Source organism: Salvia hispanica, chromosome 3 (genome assembly GCF_029641045.1).
Source record: "Salvia hispanica isolate PSC_SH4W2 chromosome 3, Shi_PSC_v1, whole genome shotgun sequence".
NCBI lineage: Eukaryota > Viridiplantae > Streptophyta > Magnoliopsida > Lamiales > Lamiaceae > Salvia > Salvia hispanica.
The window spans coordinates 14,213,397-14,227,267 of NC_142694.1; the positions used below are offsets into that span (position 1 = coordinate 14,213,397).

Genomic DNA, 13,871 nt, shown 5'->3' on the forward strand with positions numbered 1-13,871 from the left:
TTTTTCAACGACCCTAACTCTGGAATTATGATTGCTGGAGAGTGGAGTTATAAATACTTTCAACTAAGCTCCCAGGCAGTACATGAGTACAGTATTACTACTACTTAATCAAAACATTTTCCTAAATGCTACCTACTGATACATAAAAAATTGGGACCTCGAAGATATAGGTCCAAAACAATGAATCTGGAAGTCAAAACATTGGTATCCATGCTTTTGGCAAAAAAAAAAAAAAACATCAACAAACTAACACACTCACGCTGCAGAGGCCTGATGATCTTCTTTTTGTTGGCCGAACTCGTGAATTCTAGAGTATACTTTGTCAAGGAGGTGGCGGCACGTGTCCCGAGGCGTACAAGGGCCGCACATAAGGTAGGCAACATTACCCAGTGGCCGCATGTATATGCCGTCTGCTCGGAGCATCTGCAGGAGCGAAGATGCATACGTTGAAGCATACCTGAAATCATGCACCCCACAGATTTCTTTTTTAAAACAGAGTCGATAACGTTACAAGTTTCGAGAGAAGTGGCTTAAAATCTGCAGTGGAGTAGTAGTGCAGGCGAAGAGAGTAAATACCCAGCATTGGAGCCTTCGGCTTGAATTTCAATGGCGCAGAGCGTCCCCAGCGATACCACTCTATGAACAGCCGGAAGCAATGAGATACGCACCACTAGTTCCGCATCCCACACCTGTGGAGGGAAAGCATTATCAGGGATGGAGTAGCCTAGAAATGCCGGTGAGTATGGTCCAGGTGTAAAATGGAAGAGAGGGTCTCTCGGGTTGTGAAGCAAACATCATGTACTGTATAATCAAAGTTTTATTGATGGAAACTGCTAGTTACCTCCTGAAGCAATCTTGACTCGGGTATCAGATTAATGTTCGTGTTACAGTCCTTAAACCATTGGATAGATTTAACTGCAGCCGCACACCCCATGGCATGTGCAGAATATGAATGCCCATGCAGAAGTGCCTTGAGCTGAAATTAAAGGTAACATTTGGGAGTGTCCATTCAGTAACTAACCTATTTGTCAGTAACAATAGATTTATACGGAAGTAAAGTTTTCTTGCACCAGCTTCTGATGAATACCCAGAAAAAGAAAAAGAAAAAGAAAAAAAAAAAAACATTACCAACATATGTTTGTTGACTAGATGATGCATAACTACCTTAGAATCTCCAGTAAATGCTTCAAAGGTATCCTCAGAAGCTAATGTAGCAGCCAAGGGTATGATGCCACCGGTCATCAGCTTTGCAAAACAGGAAATGTCCGGCTCGCAATAGAGCATTTCAGCTGCAGTCTGCAAGAATTGTTGACCCACTTGCATAAAATGCTAACTGAAAGTAAGAATGTACAGAATAAGTTTGCCAACTGACCTCTCTTCCAAGGCGCCAGAATCCTGTGAAGACCTCATCAAATATCACTGGAATTTTTCGACGTTTGCATTCCATAACAAGTGTGCGCTGATACAATGGATCAATCATTTGCATCCCACCGGCACCCTGTACAACTGTAATTATTGTGTTTAAAAGCTTATGAATCTTGCTAACTTCTTACAAGATCAACACGTAGGAGTGCACACAATCAGAGAGGCTAGATTAACAGACTTCATATCAAAGGCGTACTAGTTTCCACATTCATGTTCTGACAGGAAATATTTTGTTATTTTTGAAGTAGTCTCTTGCCTGGTTCAACTATCAATGCTCCAATGTGGGAAAGCGCGCTACTATCTGAGAGCAATTCCAACTCTTGTAATATGGAGGAAGTGTAAAGGCTTGCAAGACCTGAACCATCTCGGCTTCTCTTGAAAATTTCATCACGTGAACTGAAAGCTACAAAAGTAAACAAGAATTACCTAGAAGAAGAATAAAATGGAAGAGAGAGAACTCTTATAAAATGAGTGATTGGTTATACAGCACTGAACTGCTTCACTTACACAGGCTTTCACGACCGGATATCACTGACTGCATCTTCTGAGGGAGGGAAACTTTCCATGTGCCACTATACAGAGCAACTGTTGGTGGATCTAGAAAGAGACCCCTTCCAGTATACCTGACAAAAATCCGTGATCTACTATTAGAAAACAAAATTCGACATGATATGTACCGAATGGATGCTACAGAATTCCAATGTGGATTGGAAAAAGATTAGGTAAAGCAGAATAAGATTCGACAGGGAAAGGATAGCTATGAAATTGGATTGAGAAGTATGTCATAGCAAACTAGAAAGAAACAACATGCATAGAAATAAAATACCATGTGCATGTTTACATTAAAAACACCATACCAGGGTTGCTGGAGAAAACCAGTATACGAAGAAGGTGCCTGGGCTTCCATAGCACCTAAAGTATCACCATGATACGATCCTCTAAGAGCTAAAACCTAGTCCATTGCAAACATAAAGTCCAGATTATACTTCCAAATGCAGGTCAGTAGAAATTATTTAACTGAAATTAGTAATGTCCATGTATGTTTCATTTCATTAAGCACATAACCCAACCACAAAGCATCTCGAGGAAATGCTGATGATTGATTCACACAAAAGGAAGCTGGACACTGAACTCACTCACCACCAAATGGGAAGAGCAAAAATAAACATTAAACACAACTACGTAAAAACATACACACTTGGTCATAAAATGATTTTCGGTAGAGAGAGAGAGAGAGATAACTAGATCGGATTGAGCAATATATACTTCCTCTGTCCCACAAGAGTGTGCTCATTCAATTATTAGAAACTATCCCCACACCCCTTTTCTTTTAACAACAACAAGTGGGACCCTTTCTCCACTCAAAATCAACATTAACCAACTTTGTTAAACTCGTGACCATAAAGAGTGAGCATACTCTTATGGACGGAGGAAGTATTATTAGTGGTCGGACTCACCTTGAGATCCCTGTAATTTCCATCATCAGAGCTCACATTTTCCGGGAGCATTTCATGATTGGACAAGAACTTGCGAAATGCCATTTTGAGAGCAATTTCTACTGCTGTAGACCCATTGTCAGAGTAGTACACTCGAGATGCCCATCCTGAGGTCATGACTCTAAGTTAGCACAGAGGAACATGCAATTTCTCGAGTAGAACCACAAGTCAAAGCACAAAATCATCACATATGCCACCACATAGAAAACTCAGACCATATGATTTATGAACAAGAATGAAGCATCACAGAGTCCTTGGAAGTATCCAATCATGGATGTAAATGGTATTTCAGTACAGCACGTTGACAAAATTCATGTATTAACTTCCAAAATGAAGCAGTCCAACTCCAAATACACGAGTAAAAGCATTTATATTTTCTAGAGCTATGAAGTGTGAAAGAGAGGCAAATCATTGTCCTCTATATTTCAACATGAGCAATTGACACCAAATTCCCTATCACCAGTGGAATTCAGAATTGAACTGAAACACACAATACAAGATGGTACAAATGTTCAAAATATTTTACTACAAAATTAAGTAAAGTGATTCTATTTTGACAGTTATCCGTATATTTAGCTGTGCAAAATCTTAAAATGCCCCCCACCAAAATAAAGGAGCTCCATAGCAGAAGAATGTTGTAATGCATCATTAAGTACTGGTTACATGCTTGCAAACATATTACTGAACCAACAGCCTTTCTGTGTGCAAAGTGCAAACCCAAAATATACAAGAAAAACAACAAAATGTGCACTTGCCTTTTCCTACGCCTTCAAGCAAAAGCTCAGCTAATTTGAGGGCTGGCTCATATACATTCTCTGGAAACATTACATGCCCATACCTTGCAGCAGTGTAGCCCATATCTTTAGCAAGTTCAATCTGTAAGCGCCTAAAAACAGGGGGTAATGCAGCTGAAGATCCAACAAAAATATGCCACAATTTTTACTGATTCAAAAATAAATTATATTTACTGTTTACCACCTATTTGTCACAATTTCCTTCTTGGTCCATCCACAAAAAAATTGCCACATCCATTAATAGTAATGTACATCAGATCTGAGCTTTCAACCTTCTTTGTCCACTATTTACAAAATACTTATGCCATTGTTGGGCCCACCACAAAACTCACTCACAACACAATCTACATTCTACCTAGGGGACCCCTTGTCCCACTCACAAAACTTTCTATCAATTAAGTCAACCAAACTATTAGAACTCGTGCCAGTCAAAAGGTACAAATAGGTGGTGAATGGAGGGAGTATAATTTTAGTTTAAGATCTTCAGAAGAGGACCTATGCTTTCATGACATAAGAGTTTCAAGATCAGTACTTTTTGTTATCTTCAAATAAATATGATACAAAAATGTCTCATGGTTTCAGATGGACAAATGTGACACCAAATGTCAAGCAAAAAAAAAGTCGGCATGAGCACTAACAATTCTCAGCATGATCAGTGGATCTCAGATGTCAAAAGCATGACACAGCCAAAACATTTTCCAAAGTACATGTCCAGAGGCATCTTTTATTCTTATATTACATCATAACCATTTATGGTGAGATACAAGAAATAGAAAACTGACCTGCAAGTTAGCATCAGGACCCTGTGTCCACCAACTTGCACAAGCATCAAATTGTTCAGAAATCATATCAGAACTCTGAAACAAATCCATGTGAGCAAAGTAAGCCTGGTCAGCAATTGTAATATTTAACGTGTGAATGCAATGCATTAAGAATGTCTTTGTTGTGATACACATGAAAGTTAAAGACATCCTCTGTAAAACTAAATAACGTTATTTCTAAGCGAAAGACTATACTTATAGAATAAAAATACCAACCTTGAGAACAGCAAAGTTCTCTCCACAGCGTGAATCTATGACAGTAACTTTTTCCTCAGATACAAGCTTGTGCTGGGTGAATGGCCACCAGAAGGCATCACATGATTTCTTTGGCATTTCATGCAATCTCTTGGTCCTTTCCAGAAAAGTTGAGAGCATTATCTCCTTGAGAGAAGTGAAGACTGTCTGAGATTTGTCGAACCAGGAGATCAGGTCATCTGACATGTCTTTTGGAATAGATGGAAGCACTAGTACGGGCACCCTAAGAAAGGCAAAGAATGCTTTTTAGAATGCAAATCAAGACATGGTTTTAACATGGACAACAAGAACTTATCGCATGCAAGTTTACATACAACTTCTCATTGACTAAGTAGAACATTTTAAAGAACAAAAATGAGCAGAAGTTCATTACCGGTTTCGGAAATATGATAATAATGGAACCTCATTCATGAGGCCATGATCTTCAAAAACAACGGCAGCAATGTCATATCCTCGAAGTGTTAGACTTTCGTAAGCAGATATAGTTCCTGAAATACCACCTAATCGTCCATCCCCAACTAGAATGCCGGGGAGGCGGAAAGGGCTGCTTCAACAAACAAGAAACACCAACATACAAAACAGAGTAAGATAGTGCCATATATTATTCTCATACATTTATCCAAAACAAATATCTTAATTGTGCACCTCCATACAAGTTTTCCATCACACCTTCGACTAATACCTTAAGGCGGTTGATTCTAAGATTTTTTCGATATAATATAGCACCTTGCTGACATCTCTGATGAAAAGTGCAACTTATACGATGAATTAATAGATAAAAATATAAGCAATACATCTCTTAGGCACATTAACTATTCAAGTTCAATTTCAAAAACCTAAACCGTCTACATCCACTAATACAATGTGAATCGTGTGATTCTATTGCATGCTAACAGCAAGCAGATAAAACAAACACGCGTGACGCACCGATATAGGTCACACTGAAGAGATCCAGACGGTCCAGGACTGGCCACGCCACCAGCAGTCTCAATCACAGTCATAACTTCAACCTCTTCTGTAGTTCCCACAGTATCATTCTCTAAGCATCTTCTCAACAAATCCAAAACCTCAGAATCAGACACCATTGCGCCTTCCCTCTCCGCAGCTAAATGAGGCGAAACCGCCTCTTTCCAGGCATAGAGCGTCTTACAAACGGCCTCCGACACTGGAAACTGCTCTACTCCATTGCACTCAGTCCCCTGCAATTTCCTCTCCTCATACCAATGCAAATTCTTCAATCCACAACCAACCTCACCACCATCATCCACGGAACCGTTCCCTAGAACTTCATTCGCGGCTGGCATGGAGGCCCTGAAAACGGAATTGGAAGCGAAAACCGAAAACGGGAGTGATTTGGAAGCGTAAAATTGGCAGAATTTTCTGTAGAGGAAGGCTGAGTCGGAATCATGAGGAAAGCCGGTCTGAATTGGCTTGAGATAGATGAATCGCCGCTTGGGAAATGGCGGTGAGGAGGAGGGGGAGAGGAAGGAGATGGAAAGACCGGCGGAGACGAGGGTTTTGCCGAGGGAGGTGTTGGAAGCCCAAATTGTGTAAATTGGGTGAGAGAGAGGATAGTCTATTGCGGAGTGGAGGCAGCGGCGGCGGAAATGGGAGTGTTTGAATGAAGTGCGGCGGAGTGTAGCGGCGACGATGGCTATGTAGGGTGCCATTGAGCTCCGCCTGAGGTCACTGAGTGAAGCTGCTGACAAGGGTTTAAACGTTCAAGTTGATTTGAGTACTTTAATCTCGTATTGTTTCGTTTGTGATTATGCAAAGCCCCACGTGTATTTTATTGTACGTAACTCAATAAAATTTGGTGTAGCTTCATTCAATCAACAAATGACACTTCAATAAAATATTTAAATTAGGTTTAGAAATGACACTTCACTATTATGTAGAATGCCTCGCATAAGTCTTTAATTTGTCAATAAATTCAGGTGACCATATTTCGTAGATTCCCACTTACCTAATTTTCTCCCAACGAATACAAAATTTACTACTCCATAAAAAAAAAAATATTCTCTCCGTTCTTATAGTATCACGCTTGGGTGATAACATAGGATTATATGGGGATATTGTTTTGTATTTTAATTGAAAAGAAAAATATATATTTTTAAATATTAATGTGGAACGAAAAAATTTCTAAAATATAAAATCTAATAAAAAAATTTATGAGAAACTAAAAAAAGTTTTGACACTCTACTTAGAAACAAAAAAGTAAAATCCAATAATACTGATCACACTGGCTATAAGGTCTTAGACATTGGCAAAGTCAACCAAACCTAATCCATATCTATATTTTTGTCTCAAAATATGCAAGTATGGATTAGGTTCCATAATAGTGCCTCCTATTTTCAGCCTCATTTTTTCGAACTGTTATGTTAGCATTTTTTATTTTAGCCAGAACACTTGCAATAAGACAATCCCATTCTAAGTTCCATATTCAATCACAAGTAACATTGCAAAATAAAACTTAGTTAGAACTTAGAACACTTAGCATTTTCACGTTTTCTAGTAACTTTTTAGTTAGGAAACAAATAAAAGGACAAAATAACATAAAGTAAAAGCACAAAATGATAAGTAGATCATCTTTTGTTGGATAGGGGAGTACATAAAAAAAATGCATTAGTGAAAAGTACAAGATTAAATAAAACTATAACTAAAAATCTGGATTAAGTTGCGTTGCATTTGCCACTCTTCCTCATCTTCAACCTCTTTCCACAATTTCATTCTGGACTTCAACGTTTTCGTCGTTGACGCATTGGTCGCCGTCACAATGGGATCTATGTAATCCGCTTGGCCTAGCTCGATCGCACTGCACATCCCCCCTAGCCTTTCTTTTGGCAGCTTTTGGCCCATGGGGGCGATTTTATGTTGTCATATCAACACTCTCCTTCATATTGGTTTAAGTAATGCATCGTCCCCGCTGCTGGAGTAGTTGTCGTCGGTGTTGATTTTAGTCCTCTTTGGGCGGCCACACTCGTAACCTGACATGAACTTCGGGTGATCATTGATGATAACAATGACATCGTAGTACTTGAATCTATATTTTTCATCGACATAAAATATCTTAAAAGTCATGTGACGGATGTCGTCCAATCTTTGAGTGCCGCCCCACATCAATATTGGACACCTCTGCTTGAACCCGACATCTATGCTTGCTGAGGTGATCCTATTCTCAAGGCCATGCTCATCCTCGAAAATGTCAATGTGGCACTTAGCAACCACGATTTCCCCCAACCATGGCCAACTTCTCCTTCACTTTGTCCTTTCCCTCAGCGCGCTAACCAGAACCAACCTCCGAAGGGGATGGTAGTGTTACATCAATTGGCTCCATATTCGAAAGCTCATAGTCGCATGTGTTGATTGTAAATCGCCGACTACATTGATTTTGAAGCCGTGTGCTACCGGGGTACCCATTTATGGGGCCATTATTAGTCCGTATCCTTCCCACCGGTTCCACGAGTCGAAATTGTTTGGATCCCATCTCGCTGCCCGGTAAAAGGTGTAGAAAGCATATAGAGCTTCTAGAGTCTTGGTTCTCATTTGCGAAGCATCAAAAACATTAGGGGTACTATTTTTGGAGAGAGAATATAGAATAAGAGGAATGGTAAAATGAGTTGTCAAATAATGAGGTATTTATAGATAAAAATGTATGAAGATTAATTGTTACTATATTGTAAATCACAAAAACTGCAAATTTCGGTGCAAATGGGCTACGAAACGCGATGACTATATTTAAATCTGGATAATATTTTGGTAAATTAAAGCCCAACTAATAAGCCCACACAAACTAAAACCCCAAATTCTAAACCCCAATTCCATCTGCAAATCGAAATCCACCGTTGCCGCCGTGAATTTCTCGGTCACCGGAGAAGAGATAGCAAGCTAGTTCCATGGAGGAGGCACCACCAGCCCCCGCTCCCGCTCCCCCTCCCCCTCCAGCCGCTTCGGAAACTGCTGTGAATCAGACGATCTACATTAACAATCTGAACGAGAAAATTAAGCTCGACGGTATTATTTCTGATGGCTGTATTGAGAATTTCGCATTTTGAGGAGTTTGTGTGTTTTTTGGTGGACTCATCCTCGGCTGTCCTTAATCTTATGTTGATAGAATTGAAGAAATCGCTGCACGCGGTGTTTTCGCAGTTCGGGAAAATACTGGAGGTTTTGGCGTTCAAAACCCTAAAGCATAAGGGGCAAGCATGGGTTGTTTTTGACGAGCTCTCTTCCGCCTCCAATGCGCTTCGTCAAATGCAGGGGTTTCCGTTCTACGACAAGCCCATGGTATTAATTCTGAGTTTCTATATAACTATCTTTCTTTTTCGAAATTTTTTTGCTATAATTTCAGTCTGGTGTCCCACATTATTTGTAGTATGAAGTTAAAGTAAGCTGTATTTAGTTTCTAGACTGTACTAATATTCGTTAACATGACTTTCTTCATGCATTAATGAGTTGGAATTCATATGCTGTTTTACTTCCGTGCTCTTAATATTCTTGATTTTTGTTATTTATGACCTTGAGGTCGAGTATGTGCTTAAATGGGTAAAGGTTCGTTGTGTAGGCGAAGTGCCAGAGCCCCTGGAAGGCTGGAACAAGAAACAGAACCAATTAGATAATCTATATGTGTTTATATCTCTGAGTTTATCCCTATTTATGTGCATAATAATGGTGGATGATCTAATGTGAAATTTTAGTGATCCATTGCAAATTGTTTCTATTTGTATGAATTAGAACTGAAAACATTGAAAGGTTTACAGGATATATGGTCGTGGAAGCACATGTTTGAGTAGCACTGGCATCCTAGTTTTGTACTTCAATATATGGTCATGGAAGCACATGTTGGAGTAGCACTGGCATCCTAGTTTCTAGGTTATAGATAAGTTGGTACTTGGTATATGAGATAATTAAAGGAACTATATTTAACAATAAGAGAAATGTAGACGACTGTAACAAAGGCTTTTGGAAGTAAATATTTTCAATATCTTGTTTTGTACTTACTATGTTATTTTTTGAAAATAGGTTATACTATTAGGTATTTCTTTGCGTGATATCCTGACGAGGTTAAAGACTTTAACGGACACTGAAAATGATCAGTGATCACGAATATTAGGGCCTTCAGACATTCACTTTCTCTACTTATTATTTTCTCACTAGAGTGGGTTTGTAAAAAACAATAATGTTTGTGCTGACAATGTTATCTACTTATCTTCACCTATTTCTGACTCATTGCGTGCTACATTCCACTAACATGGTAATATTTTGATTAGTACGGCGGTCATTGTGTTTGACTTCGAAATTATATACTTTTTGCTTATCTCAGCGTATACAATATGCGAAGTCAAAATCTGATGTCATAACAAAGGCAGACGGCACTTTTGTCCCTCGAGAAAAAAGAAAGAAGAGTGATGACAGAGGTAAGTAATCTTCTTATGTTGCATTGACATATTAAAAATGGCTATCTGATGTCCAATCATGCCTTCTGTTATACTCTTACTCCTCTGTCCCTCCCCTACATGATTCAGAGTCTAGTTTGGGTTGGCCCATTTATAATGGCTCAAAGCCAATAAAATGCCTAAAAATGGTTCTGAGTGTTCACTTTTAACAGACTATGATCTCATTGATCTGTGCATATTAATAAAAAGTTTTTGGCTTCGATTATTGAGGTTTCTCTTGCACTTGATACACTTTATGATGATGTTCGTTAGACACTTAGACTAGCCAACTCCAAGCTACAAACCTTTTTTTCTAATCCTCTAGATAAGGACTCTTTGCAGTAGCAAAATTTGTGATAACTAATTAGAGTTTATAGAAGTGAATCCAGATTAAGTACTAGCACTATAACTAGATGATCTGCAGAAGACGTGTCATGCATGGATGCACTTAAACAACACATTGATGCGCTTGAACGAACTTTTGGTCAATACTTTTATAGTAACCATTCACAGAAAGCAAGTATTTTGGCAGGAGAGTCATGCTGGCTCTTGTAATGTATACTATACTAAAGTTTTCTGCTTTACTAAATGCGTCATCGAGTGATAAAATTGTGGTTTAAGTGAATATTTGGCATTGAGTGATATAATTGTGTATAAGTTAAATGAATATTTGGCATTGAAACGAGATAATAATGTTTGAACCCTCATTAATGATCTACATAGCAGCCAGCCTGTTCTGCATTTATTTGGTGTACTTGTTTTTGTATTAGTACACTCACTATTCTTCTCTGGCCTTTGTGTGCTTCTATCACAGGAAGAAAGAAGAAGGATCAGCATGATGCGAACCAAGCAGCAGCGGGTCAAAATCCCGCATATGCTGGTGCTTATGGTGCAGCCCCTCCTGTGAGTGTTCAGCAAGGGCTACTCGTTCTTTATTTCCAAGATTCTTATCATTTTACCTCTATTGACATTCAAGTGACCAAAAATTATCCTTGGCAACCTTTGCCATGGGTGGGCCAACTAACTAATTTCTGTTTTCATGCACCACTCTCTCTGTTGATCTCCATTTGCCTTTAATTTCTGGAAAATATTGTTTCGAGTTCCCATCATCGTCCCTACTTTTTTGTTTAGCTTCTTAATTATTCTTCTTTATATGGTGCAGTTATCCCAGATCCCATTTATGGGTGCTAGAGCTGCTCCAGAGGGTCCTGCCCCTCCAAATAACATCTTGTTCATTCAAAATCTTCCCCACCAAACAACTTCAGTGATGCTGCAAATGCTCTTCAGTCAGTGTCCCGGGTTTAAGGAAGTTAGGATGATCGAAGCTAAACCTGGAATTTCTTTCGTAGAATACGAAAATGAGATGCAGGCAACGGTTGCAATGCAGGGGCTTCAGGGATTTAAAATAACTGATGACCATCCTATGTTGGTTAGCTATGCAAAGAAATAGATGAAGTCGTCGGGGATCGGTTTGTTTTTCGCTCAGATTGAGCCAGGCTCTCCATGTAGCTTCTTGAGGATTGACCAATTGTCGTTATTCTAGTGACAGTTCAATCCACGTTTTGTTGTATTGTGATATTATTTTCTGTATACATTGGATCCTGCTACAACCTGAATTCTATAACTGATTACTACAGTATACAGTTATAGTGTCGTAAACAACTTTCTCATTAAAGGATTTGTACAGGTTTGAATATTTGATGCAAACACATCTATTACAAGTCGTTCCATCATATACACCTTTCAGTGTAAAACCGTAAATACCTTAATATGCATTTTTTACTCATATGCACAAAGACATGCCTCTAAAAATATTTAGCAAAAAACTGTTTATAGGAGTGCACGAATCCACTGTTTCTTGGCCATCTCAAATTCCTATTACATGGGTAATTTGCAAACGCAAATAAACAAATAACAAATACCTTAACTAAATGGATAGTCCTGGATACTGATTTGACTAAGATAGCAGAGTATGGAAAATACGATATGTGTGACAGTTAACAGAAAAGACATCGTCATCCTATTATACTCTTTCTAACTCAACGTTGTGTTTATGTAGTTGTTCTTTCAACTCAGTCGTCCATCCATCAATCATTTTTTCTTGCTTCTTGATAACCTCATTCATTACCTTCACCTCTTCTTCCATCATAGCAATCTCCTGAAATGAATACGGGCCATTAGATGCACAACTATCAGCACCATAGAGAAATTAGCATTGTGTACGTTTACCTTCTGAAGGGTTTCTGCTCTGGTAGGTCGATCCTCTCGTTGCAAACCAATGAAATAGAGCTGAAGCTTTTTGGCTGCCTCCATGAAATCTCTAGCGTGCCTCTCAACATCAACTAAAACAAATTGACGACACATTACTTTTTCTTTGAATAGCAAGGTATAAAGTGGTAACCAAGACTTTCAGATTAATTCAAAGGTCAGCAAATATCTAGAATCAAAACAAGATGTGGGAAGCATTCGTTTTATTAGAGACGACTTTCATTATCGAAAGAGGTCCATCCATATTCAAGATTGGCACCGTTCATGAAGAATAGGAAATTTTGTTACTCACTCTGGTGAGAAGGATGGGGAGAACGGTCGATTGCTTGAAGTTCTCTAGCAGGCAAGCAAGGTAACAGAGCAGCCTCCAAGGCCATCACATGGGAGATCATGTCTTCCTTTGGAGGAGGAGTAGACTGCAATTGTGGATCAGTCCCGTGCTGAGGTTCGAATGGCGGTCTTTCAGCCATATCAACCCTTAAAGATTACCCTTCCAAACAGGCTGAAAACTGAAGGCAGCCTAGATTAAAAATTAAATTTTAGGATGAACAGAACACAATGCAATTGCTAGCTCGAGTGTGACTGTCGCTATTCCTTCTTTAAGATCAAATGTGGTTTTAATTTGGATTTGCCAAACTAGGAGGTTCTAATTCTATCGCAGACCAGCTTAACCTTAATTTAAAAACGCAATAATCTCTCCAGGACATCAGACTAATGCGATATACCCCAAACAGAAGACAATTAAGTTTGAAAGCAGGTAACAGAGAAACAACATGATCGCAGACAAATCAACAAACACCTGGTGTGCGGTACCAAAATTTTGATAGAACAATTACAAAATTTAAAAAGACGAAACTGAAACCCCACAGCAAAACGCACAAATTCGGAATCCTAGCATGTCATGGAACTGTCAATTTCAGTGGAGGAATATCGTAAATATGCTGATATTTTTGTTTAAAGGTACCTCCAACATTATTAGCATACATATAGATGCGTGTGTATATGAAAGTTAAGAAGTTTCAAAATCACATACCTAATCAATATCTCCGAAATTCCTAAGGCCACATGTATTTGCGTGAGGAGAGAAGGAAAGAGAGAGAGGCAGTTTCTTCTGAAGTAGAGCGTAGAAGCTTTTAGCTTTATTGGCTCAAGATCGTGTGAGGCAGCTTCTGAGGAGCATAGTTAAAATCCGTTTGTCGAATTAAACATGATTAGCGTTGCTGATTCAATTCTGCCCATTTTAATTTTGACGCATTTCTTTCAAAAATAGTTCTCGATTTGATTTACTTGCTAGTATTAAATTACCAATATACTCCTCTCGTTATGGCTAATCATAGAGTCATAGGAGTAATTTTTTATTTAATTTATTGGACTCAA

General features: G+C 38.8%; 3 protein-coding genes across 3 annotated transcripts; 1 reads left to right on the forward strand and 2 right to left on the reverse strand.

The window, feature by feature from the left end:
• Nucleotides 1-6,535, reverse strand: BIO1 (adenosylmethionine-8-amino-7-oxononanoate transaminase). The gene is made up of 14 exons (XM_048118113.2): nucleotides 5,719-6,535; nucleotides 5,165-5,335; nucleotides 4,753-5,014; nucleotides 4,498-4,572; nucleotides 3,677-3,797; nucleotides 2,883-3,028; nucleotides 2,283-2,377; nucleotides 1,933-2,048; nucleotides 1,682-1,828; nucleotides 1,373-1,506; nucleotides 1,165-1,296; nucleotides 842-976; nucleotides 577-689; nucleotides 1-457 (listed from the first exon to the last, which is right to left on the reverse strand). Exons 1-14 carry the CDS (start codon nucleotides 6,459-6,461, stop codon nucleotides 256-258), a joined length of 2,592 nt encoding a protein of 863 aa, XP_047974070.1. The 5' UTR covers nucleotides 6,462-6,535; the 3' UTR covers nucleotides 1-255.
• A 2,035-nt stretch (nucleotides 6,536-8,570) lies between these two features.
• Nucleotides 8,571-11,901, forward strand: LOC125214899 (U1 small nuclear ribonucleoprotein A-like). The gene is made up of 5 exons (XM_048116115.2): nucleotides 8,571-8,805; nucleotides 8,906-9,078; nucleotides 10,115-10,208; nucleotides 11,041-11,129; nucleotides 11,389-11,901. Exons 1-5 carry the CDS (start codon nucleotides 8,688-8,690, stop codon nucleotides 11,674-11,676), a joined length of 762 nt encoding a protein of 253 aa, XP_047972072.1. The 5' UTR covers nucleotides 8,571-8,687; the 3' UTR covers nucleotides 11,677-11,901.
• A 125-nt stretch (nucleotides 11,902-12,026) lies between these two features.
• Nucleotides 12,027-13,727, reverse strand: LOC125214900 (mediator of RNA polymerase II transcription subunit-like protein). The gene is made up of 4 exons (XM_048116116.2): nucleotides 13,528-13,727; nucleotides 12,787-13,003; nucleotides 12,456-12,568; nucleotides 12,027-12,384 (listed from the first exon to the last, which is right to left on the reverse strand). Exons 2-4 carry the CDS (start codon nucleotides 12,962-12,964, stop codon nucleotides 12,250-12,252), a joined length of 426 nt encoding a protein of 141 aa, XP_047972073.1. The 5' UTR covers nucleotides 12,965-13,003; nucleotides 13,528-13,727; the 3' UTR covers nucleotides 12,027-12,249.
• Between the last annotated feature and the right edge of the window lie 144 nt (nucleotides 13,728-13,871).

Coding starts and splice junctions, on each gene's coding strand:
- LOC125214900 (XM_048116116.2), bottom strand. CDS start 12,964: ATGGCTGAAAGACCGCCATTCGAACCTCAGCACGGGACTGATCCACAA. Junction 12,569..12,786: donor TCCCCATCCTTCTCACCAGA/GTGAGTAACAAA, acceptor AATTTGTTTTAG/TTGATGTTGAGAGGCACGCT. Junction 12,385..12,455: donor GAGCAGAAACCCTTCAGAAG/GTAAACGTACAC, acceptor TATTCATTTCAG/GAGATTGCTATGATGGAAGA.
- BIO1 (XM_048118113.2), bottom strand. CDS start 6,461: ATGGCACCCTACATAGCCATCGTCGCCGCTACACTCCGCCGCACTTCA. Junction 2,378..2,882: donor GAAATTACAGGGATCTCAAG/GTGAGTCCGACC, acceptor GCAATGGACTAG/GTTTTAGCTCTTAGAGGATC. Junction 2,049..2,282: donor GGTTTTCTCCAGCAACCCTG/GTATGGTGTTTT, acceptor GATTTTTGTCAG/GTATACTGGAAGGGGTCTCT.
- LOC125214899 (XM_048116115.2), top strand. CDS start 8,688: ATGGAGGAGGCACCACCAGCCCCCGCTCCCGCTCCCCCTCCCCCTCCA. Junction 10,209..11,040: donor AAAGAAGAGTGATGACAGAG/GTAAGTAATCTT, acceptor CTTCTATCACAG/GAAGAAAGAAGAAGGATCAG. Junction 11,130..11,388: donor CTTATGGTGCAGCCCCTCCT/GTGAGTGTTCAG, acceptor TATATGGTGCAG/TTATCCCAGATCCCATTTAT.